General features: G+C 41.4%; 3 protein-coding genes and 1 pseudogene across 5 annotated transcripts; all 4 read left to right on the forward strand.

Annotated features, from left to right (window-relative positions):
* The first annotated feature begins 2422 nt into the window (after positions 1-2422).
* Positions 2423-5937, forward strand: LOC132592582 (mas-related G protein-coupled receptor member H-like). Of its 2 annotated transcripts, none has more exons than XM_088675064.1 (2): positions 2423-2875; positions 4868-5937. In XM_088675064.1, exon 2 carries the CDS (start codon positions 4912-4914, stop codon positions 5893-5895), a length of 984 nt encoding a protein of 327 aa, XP_088531190.1. In that variant the 5' UTR covers positions 2423-2875; positions 4868-4911; the 3' UTR covers positions 5896-5937. The 2 variants fall into 2 exon arrangements, with proteins under 2 accessions (XP_088531190.1, XP_060134201.1); XM_060278218.2 differs by lacking the exon at positions 2423-2875 and adding an exon at positions 4220-4347.
* A 1318-nt stretch (positions 5938-7255) lies between these two features.
* Positions 7256-9406, forward strand: LOC118090116 (mas-related G protein-coupled receptor member H-like). The gene is made up of 2 exons (XM_035125468.3): positions 7256-7373; positions 8141-9406. Exon 2 carries the CDS (start codon positions 8185-8187, stop codon positions 9175-9177), a length of 993 nt encoding a protein of 330 aa, XP_034981359.1. The 5' UTR covers positions 7256-7373; positions 8141-8184; the 3' UTR covers positions 9178-9406.
* A 4309-nt stretch (positions 9407-13715) lies between these two features.
* Positions 13716-14950, forward strand: LOC118089681 (mas-related G protein-coupled receptor member H-like). The gene has a single exon (XM_035124450.3). It carries the CDS (start codon positions 13837-13839, stop codon positions 14803-14805), a length of 969 nt encoding a protein of 322 aa, XP_034980341.2. The 5' UTR covers positions 13716-13836; the 3' UTR covers positions 14806-14950.
* Positions 14951-17031: 2081 nt separating this feature from the next.
* LOC118090334 (mas-related G protein-coupled receptor member H-like) lies at positions 17032-19088 on the forward strand (annotated as a pseudogene). The gene is made up of 2 exons (XR_015951604.1): positions 17032-17170; positions 17945-19088. The product of XR_015951604.1 is annotated as a mas-related G protein-coupled receptor member H-like (transcript).
* The last annotated feature ends 653 nt before the right edge of the window (positions 19089-19741 follow it).

The following is a 19741-nucleotide window of genomic DNA, read 5'->3' on the forward strand; positions in this document are numbered from 1 at the left end:
TTTCTTACCTATTTATTATTTTCAATTTTTTATTTATTATTTTATTTTAAAAATCACCTGCTATATCAGCTCATGTAGGGATGGTGGTGGGGCTCTCGGACCAAAAGTCAAGCATTTTCCTAATTAGAAATTGGCAGTGGGCCATATTCCATAAGATATGAGAGTGGAGAAAATCAAGGTCAATGAAGAGGTATTTGTGCTGGGAAACATACTGGAAATCCCGTAAATAGAATTGGGGATTGATGTCAGAAAGTCTGAATGGTGAGGAAAGGGAATGATTCTGACACCTGAGTGTTGGATAGTATGAACAGCCAAGCATATTCAGAGCTGAGCAGTTCACCCTTCCCCATGTGAGAGATGGACAAAGACATTGTAATGTGAGGAAGCGGATCTGAGTAGAAAGGTATTTGTTGTAAGCCCACCCACCTCTCCTCCACTTCCCACTGATCCTGCTGCTATAGTAATAGTACAACAGATATCAAACATAAGGCACCCCGTAAGAAGAAAACAAATCATAAAAATCAAGCTGAAGAGTTGCTCTTCATAGAGGGCTTGTCTTAATGAATTATTTTTCTTCTTCTGGTGTTTCTTATGTTTGATACAACCTTGCATGCAGTGAAGAATCTCCTCCTACACAACCCATCTTGATAACCAATTGGGAGGGGGGGATCTCACCTCATGATATTGACAAGAACAGAAAGTAGAACAGATAGAAATTAGTGTGTAAAAGCCAAGAGAGAACCATAATTGGGTGGCAGAGGTGGGCATGCAGGAGGAATACTCTTGAAGAGATGCCAGTTTCTTTGTGACATAAATGGTATTCCTGTTATTCTTTACCATGGGTAGGCAAACTAAGACCCGGGGGCTGGATCCGGCCCAAACACCTTTTAAATCCAGCCAGCAGACAGTCCAGGAATTAGCATGTTTTTACATGAGTAGAATGTGTCCTTTTATATAAAATGCATCTCTGGGTTGTTTGTGGGGATTAGGAATTCGTTCATATTTTTTTTCTACAAAATATTGTCTGGCCCCTCCATAAGGTCTGAGGGACAGTGGACTGGCCCCCTGCTGGAAAGGGTTGCTGTCCCCTGTTCTTTCCTATATGCATTCTGTGATTAGAGAGCCCGGATGAGAGCAGATTAGGGTACAATAAAGTGTAGATTAAAATATCATTGTTGTTTTTTTCATATGTGAGCCATGACTGACTTGATTGTTTGTCTGTGTATTTAATATGTGGATTTAGGAACTGACCCAGATGTGTTACTCTAAGAAACAAAATTGGATAAATAGTAACAAAAGCTACATATCCTCTTTGTCCCTGCTACTGTTGTTTTCCCAATACCTTGGCTCACTTTGGTTATCCTCTCAGATTATAGGTGTGAAACTGAGAACCAAGAAATTGAAGGAAGTCTTCAGATTCACAAATGAAATTATTCTTAGTACTCAGGCACAACTCAGTGACATCTGTTACCAAATTTCTGTCCCAAACATAACAGCTAAGTGCTGATTGTGTGAGAATGAGAAATGGTGTGGTGGTTAGTTTTGCAACTAGGTTGCAACAAGAAGGGAAAAGACGACTACCGTAGCAGCAGAACGAACATCACAGTTAGAGGCACTTTGCCCATGCTTGAAATCCAAAGAAATACAAAATGTATACTTGGAACATAGAGGCTAATGTCTAGGGTTTTGGCTGGAACAAGAGGTGAGTATTTCAAGTAATCAGTTCCCTGTTTCTTCTCTGTCATTTCCCCAAATCCTTTTGCAGTGAGCAATGGGTAGATTTTGGGATCCCCTCTACATTTGTGACTTCCCCACAGCCATTTAATTAATATATTTATTGTGAAAATAGATAATGGCCATATCTGCCCAATTCAAATTACACAAATTTCCAAATGTCTCCATTCATGTCTATGGCTGACCCTCTAACATCTCACGGGGCATATAAAAACAGGTACTCAGGGCTCTTCCACACCTCATTTGGCCTTCCATTTCCCACCAGGAAAACCTTCTCTTTACTGCTGAATCAAAACAAATGACCATTGGGTTTTCTGCAGATTGCTGTTCATTCCAATTCAGAGGCAACGAGCGTGTTTTTCAGGGGGAAGCTGCACAGCAAAGGCAAGTCCACTTGGACCACTGCCTGGAAGGTCCCTGGAAAAGACTTGAAACTGTGCCTTTTTGGAATGGGACTGGTGGAAGAGTGGATGCGCCCTCAGTTTAACAAGGAAAATGATCTAGCCACAACATGTCTTGTTATTTACTGCACATAGACCTTAACATACATACGTGTGTGTGTGTGTGTGTGTGTGTGTGTGCGCGCGCGTGCGTGCCATCGCATCCAACCATTCCATTCTGTTCTCCTCTCCCACCTGTTTAACCATTTTCCCCTTCTTAGTCGTTCAGAGCCCCCCCCCTGCCCCCTTCCAGGTTCCATAGTTATGCTTGTGGGGCTCCATAGATACCATGCCTTCAAAGCATATCATTTCCCCCCAAAGAATCCCAGGCACTGTAGTTTTGAGCCTCACCCAGTTGCTCCCTGCAACTTATTTACTCACTTTTCTCAAGAATGCTTCTCTATGGCATCAAGACTTTGGAGGTAAGAACCTCCTGTTTAATCAGCTCTCTCAACAACCAATGAACAAAAATCTTCTTGTCACAGGATGTTGGCAAACTGCTTAAGAACAAATGAAGCGTAATGGGTGGGGCACTAAACATCTTACGGAGAGCTTGGTGATACATCTATTTTCTCCTCCTTGGGGCTGTAGTCAATTCTGCCAGTCTTCTGACTGCCTCTTCATTCCAGCACATGATTTTGTGCTTCTTGTTGCCTTCAACTCACCTGGTCTTTTGACTGCTGATCAACAGTTGCTCACAGGTATGTGAATGTCTCAAGTTGACATAGCTCATTTTCAAAAGTGGGAGAGGAACCAAAGGCTGAAGTGTACATGCATTATTCACTTTAACTTGTGTTCTAATTTTCTGCTATGGTTCATATTGGTTTTTCCATAAACAGTTTACTGGTGGTGGCACTTGTCTTTCTTCAGTTGTAAATGCTATGTGAGAGACAAAAAAAAATAGGGGTTGAGGAGGCTCAATAGGATAGGAGTGGAAAATGTACCTATTTTCATCTGAGGAATGTCATCGTATCTGAGATTGTACAGAAGTGCCCCCATGCCCTCAAAAAAAGCAGGTTGGTCTCCCACAAATGTCAAAGTTGCCCCCGAGTGAAGGGTTGGAAAATTAAAGAGCCGGTGGACCAGAAGAAAAGCACAGAAGAAGAAGAGAGGACGTTTGTGTTCCAAAGCATCTGTTTGGCCACTGTGAGACCAGGGCAGTGGATTTGACTTGAGTTTTATTTAATCTGGTTTTGTTAAATATCACATTTTAATAATAATGAAAACTTACACATGCCTTCCCAAAGCATTGTTTCGTTATGATTTTATTTATGTTGAAAGCTGTCCACTGTGGCTGGGGAACCCAATCAGATGTGTGGGGTAGTAATAATCATAATGGCTTTTCTTTTCCTGATCACTACGGCTGTTCAACTCCTGTTCCTGTTCCCCTTCTCCACTGCAGATTTGAAGCTCTGGCAGATGTCACATTACCTGTTTATCTGTTTGCTTTGTAACAGAAAGGCATTAATAAAAAGCTGATTAAATTTCACCCCCAGAATACCCCATTTTCTATCTCTTCTTAGATATCTTGTTCTACTCTGAACTCAGTATCTTACTATTATAAATCTATTTGTTAATTTGCACGAATTGTAAATCTCTGAGGAGAGATAGAAGAAAACCCTCTTTCCATTTTTTTCAATGGCAGATTATTATTTATTGAATTCATATAGCGCCCAATACCCGGAGGTGTTAGATGAGTGAAGCCTGCAGTTGTTGGTTTTTTTTTTGCTGTTCTTTTAATTTCTTCTTAACTATTTATTTATTTTTAATGTTTTTGTTTTTGTTTTTTTAATTATGTGCTATATCATCTCATGCAGTGGTGTTGGTGGGACTCTCTGACCAAAAGTCAAGCATTTTCCTAATTAGAAATTGGCAATGGGGCATATTCCATAAGATATGAGAGTGGAGAAAATCAATGTCAATAATGAGGTATTTGTGCTGGGAAACATCCTGGAAATCCTGTCAGATGGGTGGGGTACTACTACTACTACTAATAATAATAATGGCTTTTGTTGCTACAACCCTTCCTTTTAATTTAATGCTCAATTGCTACAACCCTTCCTTTTCTCCACTCCAGATTTGAATCACTGAGCCCATCCAACCATCCCACTCTGTGTTTAGGACACTATATGTTAGTTTTAGATGTTAAGAATGACTCAGAGAGCAGAAGAGGGTAATTTTAGTTAAAAAATGATGTGCTTACTCATGCTGTTCTTGCAGATTTTTTATTTGGAAGAAAAATCCTTAACCCCTCGGCGAACTGCATCTCCCCCCTAAGCCTTTTGACAAACATTCCAATGAACAATATTCCTAAAGTGTTTCTTTGTTTGTTTATCAGTCATGAATTTCTGCTCTAGCATGTCTCTTTTATTTTTGATTGAATATCACAGTTTAATATAGTTTAGCTTTATGGCGAAAAGAAGAGGAGGAGTTTGGACTTGATATCCCACCTTCCACTCTCCTTAAGAAGTCCCAAAGCGGATAACGATCTCCTTTCCCTTCCTACCTCACAACAAACGCTCTGTGAGGTGAGTGAGGCTGAGAGACATCAGAGAAGTGTGACTAGCCCAAGGTCACCCAGCAGCTGCATGTGGAGGAGCGGAGATGCGAACCTGGTTCCCCAGATTAGGAGTCTACCGCTCTTAACAACTACACCAAAACTGACTCCACATTTCTTTATTTTCTCCTGCTAGGAAGAGCCATGCAAGGAGTAGCTCAAAAGTAGAGATCCAGCAAGATGAGCAATGATGGCCTGGGATCCTGGTCCACTTTGAATGGTTCATGGGAAGATATTGGAGCAGAAAATGGAACTGACCTCCTAACCCCCCAGGACGGTTTTGATCATGAATTATCAACATATCCTATAGCAGGAATTATTCTTGTTCTCTTAATTCCAGTTATTAGCATTCTTGGACTTATGGGGAATGGAACTGTCATCTGGTTTCTTGGTTTTTGCATGAAGAGGAATCCTTTCACCACTTTCATACTACATCTGGCTGTTGCTGACCTTGGGGTTCTCATGTGCTTATGCTCTCTTTTGATAATGCTTCTTCTGGCGTTATTTTCATTTTCACCTCCCTATATGGATTTGTTCTTGTATTTTTTTATGTTTATGTACAACACGGGTCAATATCTGTTGACAGCCATTAGCATGGACAGGTGTGTTTCTGTCATCTTCCCCCTTTGGCATCGATGCCACCGACCACCACACTTTTCCACCCTTGTTTGTGCCACAATATGGATCATTTCTTTCCTGCTCACTGTAATCGGCATGATTCCTTCTATTTTTAGAGTTACAACGTATCCCTTTTCCTACCTGCTTCTAGTGAATGCTATCCTTTGCCTCCCGCTCATGACTGTTTCCACTCTGGTCCTGTTTATAAAAGTTTACTTTAGATCAAAACAGAGGAAGAATGGAAAAGCTTTAACAGCCATTCTAGTTGCCCTCCTCGTCTTCCTCTTCTTAGCGTTCCCATTTACTTGCATTTTATTAATCCGTTTTTTCACTCCACTTATAGACAACAATGTGCAATTTGTTACATCTGTTGGGTTTTTATGCAGCTGCCTGAATAGCAGTATTAACCCACTGATTTATTTCCTGATTGGGAGAAACAAGAGGGCTCGATCTAGGGAGAGCATGAAGGTCATACTCCAGAGGCTTTTCAAAGAGGAGGAAAACTGCAGAGAGAAGCGAGAAGTTCCAGTTCAAACCCGAATGTGAAGACTTCAAAATAGCTCAGAAAGCTTCATTTTCTATCTCGGCGTATTTCTTTGTACTTCTTTTCCTCTGTACTATTTATTTTATTTTATTGGATTCATTTACTCTGATAATTTTTGTCCTCATTTTAGGGGTATCGTTAAAAGCCCCTTGGATTGCCTATTTTGCAGGATTAATGTTTTGTATATTTTAGAAAATGAAATAAAAAGAAATGCCGTTTCAACAGACTTTGGGTTGGGTGGGATGACTTGCTAAATGTCATAGAAAACAGATTCCTTGCCAAAGAATGAAGTAAAGAAATCTTCACATGTAAGGCCAAAATGTTTGAAGAAAAGAGAATAAAGATTTATCAATGATTTTTTGAAAAGTGAATGATGGAATATTCCACCACTTTAATCCCCATTTTCTGTGCTATTTTTCTAGAAAAAGAGGTGCAGAAACTCAGCATGAAGGCCTCACCTGGTCTCTTATAATTCTCTCACAGAGAACACCCAACTATCTTCTGCAGATGTTCAAGCAAGATAGCTCTGGTGGCAGATAACAATGTCCTGATATTTAACGGTCATAAACATGTGCCCAGCATACCACTCTCATATAGAGTCTTCTATAGCCCATATTTGAGTCTCATGTGCAGTAATATCAAGTTGATACTTCCCATGTTTGGACTCCAGTTTTCAAAACTATACCACCATTGTATAAGAGGCATGCTTCAGTAGCTCTGAGAGGGGCATTAAACCCCCCAGAACAAACAGAAGAAGATTCAGCGGCATGCGCTATTGAATGACTGTGTGGGAGAAAAACGAAGAACCAGGCGGAAGGGGGGATTGCAATAGGTCTCTCTCACACACAGGATGGAATGAAGAGTACTCCAAAAAATAGAAGCTTTAAAGAACTGATGCACCTGGGATAGGGCAGAAGTGTTCAGAAGCTGTTTGTGGGCTTCTTGAAGCATCTGTTTGGCCACTGTGACAAGAGGACAGTGAACTGATCTAGCAAGACTCTCTTTTATGTTCTTCAGATATAGTTCTGCACCCCAACCTACGTTCTTCCCCAGAAGAACCAATGGCAAGATGATTACTCTCTGAATACACTGGTTGGTCTTTCTGTTAATGGGTCAGGTGACACTCTAATCAATAAAGATATTTCTCCAGATAAGGACAAAGAGAAGTTGGGCTTGCTTACCACTTGCAAACTCTCTATTCTCAAGTGTGCCTGCTTGGCACACTGAACTTTAGAAGGCAAGAGATTGTCAAATGCTATCCTGAGACCCAATGTGGAATACAACCATCTTATCACATATTGCTGGCAAATGGATTACCCAGAAATGAAGACACATGGGAAGGATCCCACACAATCTTGCTAAGAACCAGATGAGGCATCTTAACAATTTCTGCAAATCTACTGTTTACCTGCTTATTCCAGCACCGCTTGCTGCTCCCACTCACCATGCCTGAGGGATGCTGATCCAAAGTTTTAGACAGGTATGCAAATAGCTAAATTTGATTTCATTCATTAGCAAAGGTAGGAGGCAAGTGTAGTTGAATAGCAATGCTGTGCACCTTTTGCAGATACCGGTAGGTGGGCCAAGCTAACTCCATGGGGTCTTCAGTTCGAAGGATACACGTGGATGGCTAGTAAAGAAGGCAGGAATTTTTGGTTTCCAAATCCAGTCAGAGCAGAAAGTAATAGGCAGGATGGACTAAATCATGCTGTTTGGCTAATCTATTGTGGGTCTTTTTCTGATTTTCATATTTCTTATCAATCTCAATTCGACTTGAGTTTTATTTTATCCACTTTTGTTCAATATCACATTTTAAGAATAATAAAATTACAGATGCCTTCCCAATTCATTCTGGCTTTTGTTTCCCTAATCACAAGAGCTGTTCAACTCCATCTCCCACTCCTCTTCTCCACCACCCAACCATCCCACTCGCAATGTCTACGACAGGAGAGGTTAGTTTCAGATCTTAAGCCTGAGTCAGAGACCAGAAAATGAGAATTTTAGATCAGAAATGTTGTGCCTGCAGATTTTTTTACTTGGAGAAATCCATAACCCATTGACAAACTGCACCCACCCCCCCAAAAAAGCCTTTGAAGCTGATAAATTTTGACAAACATAGAGCAATATTCTCACTACAGCATGTCTCTTTTATTATTGTTTGAGTGTATCACCTTAATATCGTTGAGCTTTATAGCCAAAACTCATTATTTATTTCTTTATCCACATTTCTCTATTTTATTCTTGTAGGAAGAGCCTTGCAAGCATTAGCTAAAAAGCAGAGATCCAGCAAGATGAGCAATGATAGCCTGGAATCCTGGTCCACTTTGAATGCTTCATGGGAAGATATTGGAGCAGAAAATGGAACTGACCTATCCCCCAAGGATGGTTTTGATTATGAATTATCACCATATCTTATAGCAAACATTCTTATCTCCGTCTCCATTTTACTTTTTAGTATTTTTGGAGTTATGGGGAATGGAACTGTCACCTGGTTTCTTGTTTTTTGCATGAGGAGGAATCCTTTCACCATTTTCATACTCCATCTGGCTGTTGCTGACCTTGGGGCTCTCATGTCTTTATCTTCTTTTTTGATCATGAAAGTTCTGAGTTCATTTTCAGACACAATTACCAATCTTCATTTGTTATCAGTTTTCGAGTGTTCATTTTTCTTCATGTACAACACTGGTCAATATCTGTTGACAGCCATTAGCATGGACAGGTGTGTTTCTGTCGTCTTCCCCCTTTGGCATCGATGCCACCAACCACCACACTTTTCCACCCTTGTGTGTGCTTCGATATGGATCATTTCTTTCCTGCTCACTGTAAATGGCATGGTTCTTTTGATTTTTACAGTTACAAGGTATCCCTTTTTCTACCTGCTTCTAGTAAATGCTATGCTTTGCCTCCCACTCATGACTGTTTCAACTCTGGTCCTGTTTATAAAAGTTTACTTTAGATCAAAACAGAGGAAGAAGGGAAAAGCTTTAACAGCCATTCTACTTGCCCTCCTCTTCTTCCTCTTCTTAGCTTTCCCATTAACTTGCGTTTTATTAATCTGTTTTTTCACTCCACTTATAAATAATAATGTAGAATCTGTGACAATATCTGTTGCATTATTATGCAGCTGCCTGAATTGTAGTATTAATCCACTGATTTATTTCCTGATTGGGAGAAACAAGAGGGCTCGATCTAGGGAGAGCATGAAGGTCATACTCAGGAGACTTTTCAAAGAGGAGGAAAACTGCAGAGAGAAGCGAGAAGTTCCAGTTCAAACCCGGATGTGAAGACTTCAAAATAGCTCAGAAAGCTTCATTTCTATCGCTTGGTGTTTTTCTTGGTACTTGTTTTCCTCTCTACTCACTATTATTTTTAATTTTTTAAATTCATTTACTCCGTTAATTTTTGTCCTCATTTTAGCAGTATCGTTAAAAGCCCCTTAGATTGCCTATTTTGCAGGATTAATGTTTTGTATGTTTTAGAAAATGAAATAAAAAGAAATGCCGTTTCAACAGACTTTGAGTTGGGTGGGATGACTTGCTAAATGGTATAGAAAACAGATTCCTTGCCAAAGGGAATGAAGTAAAGAAATCTTCACATGTAAGGCCAAAATGTTTGAAGAAAAGAGAATAAAGATTTATCAATGATTTTTTGAAAAGTGAATGATGGAATATTCCACCACTTTAATCCCCATTTTCTGTGCTATTTTTCTAGAAAAAGAGGTGCAGAAACTCAGCATGAAGGCCTCACCTGGTCTCTTATAATTGTAATGGCACCCACCTGAGAGGTGCTGGAACTGAGTTCCTGTCAGTTCCAGTTGAAAAAGAGCCCTGCTTATTATATGGATGTAGTGATATAGAAATTATAGCTATGTGCATATAGAAATCCACAAAATTCTGCCCTGTACACCTTCAGAGGGCAATGTGACAATTAGCAGAAGTGATTCATGACATCAATGTTTATCTTTCCAATAATATTTTGGGGGGGAAACACCAGAGGATACCGGGGTGTGTGTGTGTGTGTGTGTGTGTGTCTGACTCACTATACCGGGGTTTAGTGTCGTGAATTCCTTCACGGCACTTTAGCAGAAATGTTAAGAGTTCCAGGTTCTTCAGGCAGTATATTTATTGTGAGCTATATACAAATATCTACAGGCTATGATACACAAGGAGTTCACACAAATAACCAGGATACATGGCTGCACCTTAAGGCGTGTAGGAAGACGTCTCTCTCTCTAATCCTCTCACTGACCACACCCTTCTACAAAACCACCACACTCACTTCTGGAAAGGTTTCCCTTTTAAACCGATGACAGCCAATCAACTGACAGCACATTACTGCTGAGTTATTCTGACCCAGCAAAACTATAGAAAGTTTGCACCAGCCACTTGCATCAGCTAGTTTCACTTTACAAGTACACTCAGGCCTGCAGACTTACTATCTCACACTGCATTTTGTGGATCCCAACAGGGAGATGGTTCCATATCACGCCACAATGAACTTTCCACTCAATGCTAGGCATCAAGCCTATATCCAAACTTCTCTGAGACTCCTTATATGGTGAAGAACCAGAATCACCATGGAGAAAGACTCACCTTGACACATCATTCTAGTCAACCCTTATGAAGAAGTATTGGGATGGGGCAGGAGAAGAAAGCATTCAGGGGAAACCAGGCAGTTCACTCTGCATTGCAGAGCAAAGAGCCACCTCTGAGCAGGAGAGAAGACGACTGGACTCCTCTTAAGCTGATTAGCTTTTCACTGGCACAACCTAAGTGACCCACCACAATGTCCAAAGGCTCTAATGCAGGTGCCCCAAAATAAGGCCCGGAGGCCGGATCTGGCCCCATAGCCTTCTAAATCCGGTCCGTGGACGGTCTGGGAATCAGCATGATTTTACATGAGTAGAATGTGTCCTCTTATTTAAAATGCATCTCTGTGTTATTTTATTTTTTTCAAAATATTGTCCGGCCCCCCACAAGGTCTGAGGGAAGGTGGACCAGCCCCCCAGCGGAAAAAGTTTCCTGCCCCCTACTCAAATGCAATTGAGAGGCAGCAAGCTGCTGACATAAAAGGCTAATCAAAAATCTGCCTGAGCAAGTAACACTCATCATCAGAATGGCACAAAGCACCGGATGGGTGGCAGAGAAAGATTACTGTCTTCCAACCCAGCTCCTGCAATCATGCTCTCTGTGTGTGAGAGAGAGAGAGGGGGAGGGGGCAGGAATTAATGAAAGTAAATCTGATGTTTCAAAAGAGAGGAATTAACTTACTGTTGGACTGCTGCAGAAGGATTGAACCCAAGGATTGAGAACTGGATGTGGTCTGAGGTCTAGATCGTTAATTACTCCCATAATGTTTTGGAATGCTTCTGCATATAATTATTGCATATATAGTTACTTTCCCCATAATTCTGGTTACAGGTAGGTAGCCGTGTTGGTCTGGGTCGAAGTAAAATAAAAAAATTCCTTCAGTAGCAGCTTAAAGACCAACTAAGTTTTTATTTTGGTATGAGCTTTCGTGTGCATGCACACTTCTTCAGATACCATAATGTAAGTTTTGGGTCTGATGCTTTTGTAACCGTCTTCTCTCACAGAGAACACCCAACTATATTCTGCAGATGTCCAAGCAAGATAGCTCTGGTGGCAGATAACAATGTCCTGACATTTAACGGTCATGAACATGTGCCCAGCATACCACTCTCATACGGAGTCTTCTATATCACATATTTGAGTCTCATGCACAGTAATATCAAGTTGATACTTCCCATGTTTGGACTCCTGTATTCAAAACTATACCACTATTGTGTAAGAGGCATGCTTCAGTAGCTCTGAGAGTGGCATAAAACCCCCAGAACAAACTAAAGAAGATTCAGTGGCATGGGATATTGAATGACTGTGGGAGGGGGGGATAAGAACCAGGTGGAAGGCGGCACACAGAAGGTCTCTCTCTCTCACACAGGATGGAATGAAGAGTACTCCAAAAAGATAGAGGCTTTAAAGAATTGATGAATATGGGATTAGGCAGAAGTGTGCCCAGGTCCCACCCAAAAACACAGATTGGCCTCCCACATGTCAAAGTTTTCCCAACAAGGTTGTAAAATTAAGGAGATTAAGGCCTGCCAGCAGAACATCATGTGGAAGGAAAGTACTATTGTGTTCAGAAGCTGTTTGTAGGCTTCCTGAAGCATCTGTTTGGCCACTGTGAGACCAGGACAGTTGGCTGCAGGGGCTACTGACCTGATCTAGCAGGACTCTCTTTTTTGTTCTTCATATATAATTCTGCACCCCAGCCTACGTTCTTCCCCAGCAGAACCAATGGCAAGCTGATTCCTCTCTCAATACACTGGTTGGTCTTTCTGTCGGGTGACACTCTAATCAATAAAGATATTTCTCCAGATAAGGACAAAGATAAGTTGGACTTGCTTACCACTTGCAAACTCTCTATTCTCAAGTGTGCCTGCTTGGGACACTGAACTTTAGAAGGCAAGAGTTTGTCAAATGCTATCCTGAGACGCGATGTGCGATACAACCATCTTATCACATGATGCTGGCAAATGGATTACCCAGAACTGAAGACACATGGGAAGGATCCTACACATCTTGCTAAGAACCAGATGAGGCATCTAAACAATTTCTGCAAATCTTCTGATTACCTGCTTATTCCAGCACCACTTGCTGCTCCCACTCACCATGCCTGAGGGATGCTGATCCAAAGTTTTAGACAGGTATGGTATGCGAATTGCCGAATTTGATTTCATTCATTAGCAAAGGTAGGAGGCAACTGTAGCTGAATGGCAATGCTGTGCACCTTTTGCAGATAGGTGAGCCATGGAGTCTTCAGTTCAAAGGATACATTGGCTCCCAGTACGTTTCTGAGCACAATTCAAAGTGTTGGTGTTGACCTTTAAAGCCCTAAACGGCCTCGGTCCGGTATACCTGAAGGAGCGTCTCCACCCCCATCGTTCTGCCCTGACACTGAGGTCCAGCTCCAAGGGCCTTCTGGCGGTTCCCTCACTACGAGAAGCCAAGTTACAGGGAACCAGGCAGAGGGCCTTCTTGGTAGTGGCACCCACCCTGTGGAATGCCCTCCCACTAGAGGTCAAAGAGAACAACAATTACCAGACCTTTAGAAGGCATCTCAAGGCAGCCCTGTTTAGGGAAGCTTTTAATTTTTGATGGATTTCTGTATTTTAATGTTTGATGGATTTCTGTATTTTAGAATTTCTGTTTTGTTGGAAGCCGCCCAGAGTGGCTGGGGGAACCCGGCCAGATGGGCGGGGTATAAATAATAAATTATTATTATTACTATTATTATTACAGGTTGATGGCTGGTGAAGAGGGCAGGAATTTTTGGTTTCCAAATCCAGTCAGAGCAGAAAGTAATAGGCAGGATGGACTAAATCTTGCTGTCTGGATAATCTATTGTGGGTCTTTTTCTGAATTTCATATCTCTTATCAATCTGAATTTGACTTGATTTTTATTTGGTCCTGGCTTGTTCAAATAAATGAACAATATTCCTAAAGTGTTTCTTTGTTTCTTTATCAGTCACGAATTTCTGCTCTAGCATGTCTCTTTTATTATTGATTGTATATCACAGTTTAACATAGTTTAGCTTCATGGTGAAAAGAAGAGGAGGAGTTTGGACTTGATATCCCGCCTTCCACTCTCCTCAAAAAGTCCCAAAGCGGATAACGATCTCCTTTCATTTCCTACCTCACAACAAACACTCTATGAGGTGAGTGAGGCTGAGAGACTTCAGAGAAGTGTGACTAGCCCAGGGTCACCCAGCAGCTGCATGTGGGGACCGGGAAAGCGAACCCAGTTCGCCTGATTATAATTCCACCGCTCTTAACAACTACACCAAAACTGACTCCACATTTCTTTATTTTCTCCTGCTAGGAAGAGCCATGCAAGGAGTAGCTCAAAAGTAGAGATCCATCAAGATGAGCAATGATGGCCTGGGATCCTGGTCCACTTTGAATGGTTCATGGGAAGATATTGGAGCAGAAAATGGAACTGACCTCCTAACCCCCGAGGACGGTTTTGATCATGAATTATCAACATATCCTATAGCAGGAATTATTCTCTTTCTCTTAATTCCAGTTATTAGCATTCTTGGACTTATGGGGAATGGAACTGTCATCTGGTTTCTTGGTTTTTGCATGAAGAGGAATCCTTTCACCACTTTCATACTACATCTGGCTGTTGCTGACCTTGGGGTTCTCATGTGCTTATGCTCTCTTTTGATAATGCTTCTTCTGGCGTTATTTTCATTTTCACCTCCCTATATGGATTTGTTCTTGTATTGTTTTATGTTTATGTACAACACGGATCAATATCTGTTGACAGCCATTAGCATGGACAGGTGTGTTTCTGTCGTCTTCCCCCTTTGGCATCGATGCCACCGACCACCACACTTTTCCACCCTTGTTTGTGCCACAATATGGATCATTTCTTTCCTGCTCACTGTAATCGGCATGATTCCTTCTATTTTTAGTGTTTCCTACCTGCTTCTAGTGAATGCTATCCTTTGCCTCCCACTCATGACTGTTTCCACTCTGGTCCTGTTTATAAAAGTTTACTTTAGATCAAAACAGAGGAAGAAGGGAAAAGCTTTAACAGCCATCCTACTTGCCCTCCTCTTCTTCCTCTTCTTAGCTTTCCCATTTACTTGCATTTTATTAATCCGTTTTTTCACTCCACTTATAGATTACAATGTGCAATTTGTTATATCTGTTGGGTTATTATGCAGTTGCCTGAATAGCAGTATCAACCCACTGATTTATTTCCTGATTGGAAGAAACAAGAGGGCTCGATCTAAGGAGAGCATGAAGGTCATACTCCAGAGGCTTTTCAAAGAGGAGGAAAACTGCAGAGAGAAGCGAGAAGTTCCAGTTCAAACCTGGATGTGAAGACTTCAAAATAGCTCAGAAAGCTTCATTTTCTATCTCTTGGTGTATTTCTTGGTACTTGTTTTCCTCTGTACTCACTCTTTTTTTAATTTAGGATTCATTTACTCTGTTAATTTTTGTCCTCATTTTAGCAGTATCGTTAAAAGCCCCTGCCTATTTTGCAGGATTAATGTTTTGTATGTTTTAGAAAATGAAATAAAAAGAAATGCCGTTTCAACAGACTTTGAGTTGGAAGAGTCACCTCTGAGCAGGAGAGAAGACGACTGGGCTCCTCTTCAGCTGATTAGCTTTTCACTGGCGCAACCTAAGTGACCTACCACAATGTCCAAAGGGTCTAATGCAGGTGCCCCAATATAAGGCCCGGGGGCCGGATCTGGCCCAATTGCCTTCTAAATCCGGCCCGCGGATGGTCCGGGAATCAGCATGATTTTACATGAGTAGAATGTGTCCTTTTATTTAAAATGCATCTCTGGGTTGTTGTTTTTTCAAAATATAGTCCAGCCCCCCACAAGGTCTGAGGGAATGTGGACCAGCCCCCCTGCTGAAAAAGTTTGCTGACCCCTACTCAAATGCAATTGAGAGGCAGCAAGCTGGTTACATAAAAGGCTAACAAAAATCAGTCTGAGCAGGTAACACTCATCATCAGAATGGCACAAAGCACCGGATGGGTGGCAGAGAAAGATTAATGTCTTCCAACCCAGCTCCAGCAATCATGCTCTCTCCCTCTCTCTCTCTCTCTCTCGGGGGGGGGGGGGGGTAATGAAAGTAAATCTGATGTTTCAAAGAGGAATTAACTTGCTGTTATACTGATACTGAATGACTTAGCCCAAGGATTGAGAACTGGAGGTGGTCTGAGGCCCAGAACTTTAATTACCCCCATAATGTTTGGAAAGCTTTTGCATATAATTATTGGATATATACTGTAGTTACATTCCCCATAATGTAAGTTTTGGGTCTGATGCTTTTGTAACCGTCTTCTCTCACAGAAAACACCCAACTATCTTCTGCAGATGTTCAAGCAAGATACCTCTGGTGGCAGATAACAATGTCCTGACATTTAACGGTCATGAACATGTGCCCAGCATACCACTCTCATACAGAGTCTTCTATATCCAATATTTGAGTCTCATGCGCAGTAATATCAAGTTGATACTTCCCATGTTTGGACTCCTGTTTTCAAAACTATACCACCATTGTATAAGAGGCATGCTTCAGTAATTCTGAGAGGGGCATTAAACCCCCAGAACAAACAGAAGAAGATTCAGTGGCATGTGATATTGAATGACTGAGGGGGAGAAAAACGAAGAACCAGGCAGAAGGGAGGGTTGCAATAGGTCTCTCTCACACACAGCATGGAATGAAGAGGACTCCAAAAAATTAGAAGCTTTAAAGAACTGATGCATCTGGGATAGGGCAGAAGCGTTCAGAAGCTGTTTGTGGGCTTCTTGAAGCATCTGTTTGGCCACTGTGACAAGAGGACAGTGAACTGATCTAGCAGGACTCTCTTTTTGTTCTTCAGATATAGTTCTGCACCCCAGCCTACGTTCTTCCCCAGCAGATCCAATGGCAAGCTGATTACTCTCTGAATACACTGGTTGGTCTTTCTGTTAATGGGTAAGGTGATCAATAATGATATTTCTAATCAATACTGATATTTCTCCAGATAGGGACAAAGAGAACTTGGGCTTGCTTACCATTTGAAAACTCTCTATTCTCAAGTGTGCCTGCTTGGGACACTGAACTTTAGAAGGCAAGAGTTTGTCAAATGCTATCCTGAGACGCAATGTGCAATACAACCATCGGTCAGCATAGGGTCAACAAGTGAACATTCACAGCTGACTGATTTGGATGGTGGCCCAGAATTGGGGAATGCAGAGGGGGAGTGAACAGTTTAGAGAGATATCAGGAAACAGCTCTCCCGAAGCTCTTAATAATCCACTTGGCGTGAAGCAGAGACAGAGGGCGGGTTACAAGAGAGAGGGAGGCTGACGTCACTTGATAGAAGGAAGAAGGTGTGGTTCCCACAGAGGGATAAAGGGAGGCGGAACAACGCCGAACACTCAGTGAGAGCCGTGGCTTGAGACTGTAGCTTGTTGTATTTTGTTACTGTAAATAAAACTTCTCTTCAACGTTGGAACGTGTGGCCGTCTTGAGGTTCGAGACTTAACACCATCTTATTACATGATGCTGGCAGATGGATTACACAGAAATGGATACACATGGGAAGGATCCTACACATCTTGCTAAGAACCAGATGAGGCATCTGAACAATTTCTGCAAATATCCAGATTACCTGCTTATTCCAGCACCACTTGCTGCTCCCACTCAGCATGCCTGAGGGATGCTGATCCACAGTTTTAGACAGGTATGTAAATAGCTAAATTTGATTTCATTCATTAACAAAGGTAGGAGGCAAGTGTAGCTGAATGGCAATGCTGAGCACCTTTTGCAGATAAGTGGGCCAAGCTAACTCCATGGAGTCTTCGGTTAGAAGGATACAGGTTGGTGGCTGGTGAAGACGGCAGGAATTTTTGGTTTCCAAATCCAGTCAGAGCAGAAAGTACTAGACAGGAAAGACTAAATCTTGATGTCTCACTAATCTATTGTGGGTCTTTTTTGATTTTCAAATTTCTTATCAATCTCAATTCGACTTGAGTTTTATTTTATCCACTTTTGTTCAAAATCACATTTTAATAATAATAAAATTACAGATGCCTTCCCAAATCATTCTGCCTTTGTTTCCCTAATCACAAGAGCTGTTCCCACTCCTCTTCACCACCACCCAACCATCCCACTCACAATGTCTACGACAGGAGAGGTTAGTTCCATATCTTAAGGCTGAGTCAGAGACCAGAAAATGAGGATTTTAGTTCAGAAATGCTGTGCCTGCAGATTTTTTTACTCGGAGGAAAGATCCATAACCCATTGACAAACTGCATCCCCCCAAAGCCTTTGAAGCCGATAAATTTTGACAAACATAGAACAATATTCTTCACATGTTTATTTATCAGTCATGAATTCTCACCATAGCATGTCTCTTTTATTATTGTTTGAGTGTATCACCTTAGTATCATTGAGCTTTATAGCCAAAACTTTTTATTAATTTCTTTATCCACATTTCTTTATTTTCCTCTTGTAGGAAGAGCCTTGCAAGCATTAGCTAAAAAGCAGAGATCCAGCAAGATGAGCAATGATAGCCTGGAATCCTGGTCCACTTTGAATGCTTCATGGGAAGATATTGGAGCAGAAAATGGAACTGACCTCCTAAAACCCCAGGATGGTTTTGATCATGGATCATCACTATATCCTATAATAGACATTATTCTCTTTGTCTTAATTCCAGTTATTAGCATTTTTGGACTGATAGGGAATGGAACTGTCATCTGGTTTCTTGGTTTTTGCATGAAGAGGAATCCTTTCACCACTTTCATACTACATCTGGCTGTTGCTGACCTTGGGGCTCTCATGTGCTTATCTTCTCTTTTGATTATGAGAATTCTGAGTTCATTTTCAGACACAATTACTAATATTTATTTGTTCATAATTTGTTTTTCTTCATTTACAACACAGGTCAATATCTGTTGACAGCCATTAGCATGGACAGGTGTGTTTCTGTCGTCTTCCCCCTTTGGCATCGATGCCACCGACCACCACACTTTTCCACCCTTGTTTGTGCCACAATATGGATCATTTCTTTCCTGCTCACTGTAATCGGCATGATTCTTTTTATTTTTAGAGTTACAACGTATCCCCTTTTCTACCTGCTTCTAGTGAATGCTATCCTTTGCCTCCCACTCATGACTGTTTCCACTCTGGTCCTGTTTATAAAAGTTTACTTTAGATCAAAACAAAGGAAGAAGGGAAAAGCTTTAACAGCCATCCTACTTGCCCTCCTCTTCTTCCTCTTCTTAGCTTTTCCATTAACCTGCATTCTATTATATATCTCCCACAATGGTGACAATGATACTGCAATATTGTTTGGGCTCTTATGCAGTTGCCTAAACAGCAGTGTTAACCCTTTGATTTATTTCCTGGTTGGAAGAAAGAAACACAGTCCGTCTAGGGAGAGCGTGAAGGTCATATTCCAGAGGGTTTTCAAGGAAGAGGAAGATTGCAGCAAAAAAAGAGACTTTCAGGTCCAAACCCGGATCTGATAACTGCAAAAAAAAAAAAAAATCGAAGAAGTGTGCATGCACACAAAAGCTTATATCAAGAACAACCTTATTTGGTCTCTAAGGTGCTACTGGAATACAGTATATATATAGAGAGAGAGTGTGTCAGACCAACACGGCTACCTAGCTGAAAGTGAAAAAAGATTGTGAACTGAAATGGAGATGACAGATGTATCTTTCCCTGTTTATATGTTTGCTTTGTAACACAAGGGCTTTAATAAAAAACCGATTGGTTTTTCCAATTGGTTTTTCCCTCCCAGAAAGCTTCATCTTCTATTTCTTCTTGGTACTTGTTCTACTCTGAACTCAGTATCTTATTACAGTGGTACCTCGTGTTACAGATGCTTCAGGTTACAGACGGTTCAGGTTACAGCAGGCATCCCCAAACTGTGGCCCTCCAGATGTTTTGGCCTACAACTCCCATGATCCCTAGCTAACAGGACCAGTGGTCGGGGAAGATGGGAATTGTAGTCCAAAACATCTGGAGGGCCGAAGTTTGGGGATGCCTGGGTTACAGACTCCGCAATCCCAGAAATAGTACCTCAGGTTAAGAACCTTTCTTCAGGATAAGAACAGAAGTCGTGGGGTGGTGGCGCGGTGGCAGCGGAAGGCTCCAATAGCTAAAGTGTTACCTCATGTTAGAAACAGTTACAGGTTAAGAACGCACCTCTGGAACGAATTAAGTTCTTAACTCGAGGTACCACTGTATTATAAATCTATTTGTTAACATCCACATATTGTCTCGCCAGAGTGGTGCATGCTCT

This window comes from Zootoca vivipara, chromosome 8 (genome assembly GCF_965207765.1).
Source record: "Zootoca vivipara chromosome 8, rZooViv2.hap1.1, whole genome shotgun sequence".
Lineage (NCBI taxonomy): Eukaryota > Metazoa > Chordata > Lepidosauria > Squamata > Lacertidae > Zootoca > Zootoca vivipara.

What these genes read in the sequence shown, in the direction of transcription:
- LOC118089681 (XM_035124450.3), top strand. Translation starts at nt 13,837, where the DNA reads ATGAGCAATGATGGCCTGGGATCCTGGTCCACTTTGAATGGTTCATGG.
- LOC132592582 (XM_088675064.1), top strand. Translation starts at nt 4,912, where the DNA reads ATGAGCAATGATGGCCTGGGATCCTGGTCCACTTTGAATGGTTCATGG.
- LOC118090116 (XM_035125468.3), top strand. Translation starts at nt 8,185, where the DNA reads ATGAGCAATGATAGCCTGGAATCCTGGTCCACTTTGAATGCTTCATGG.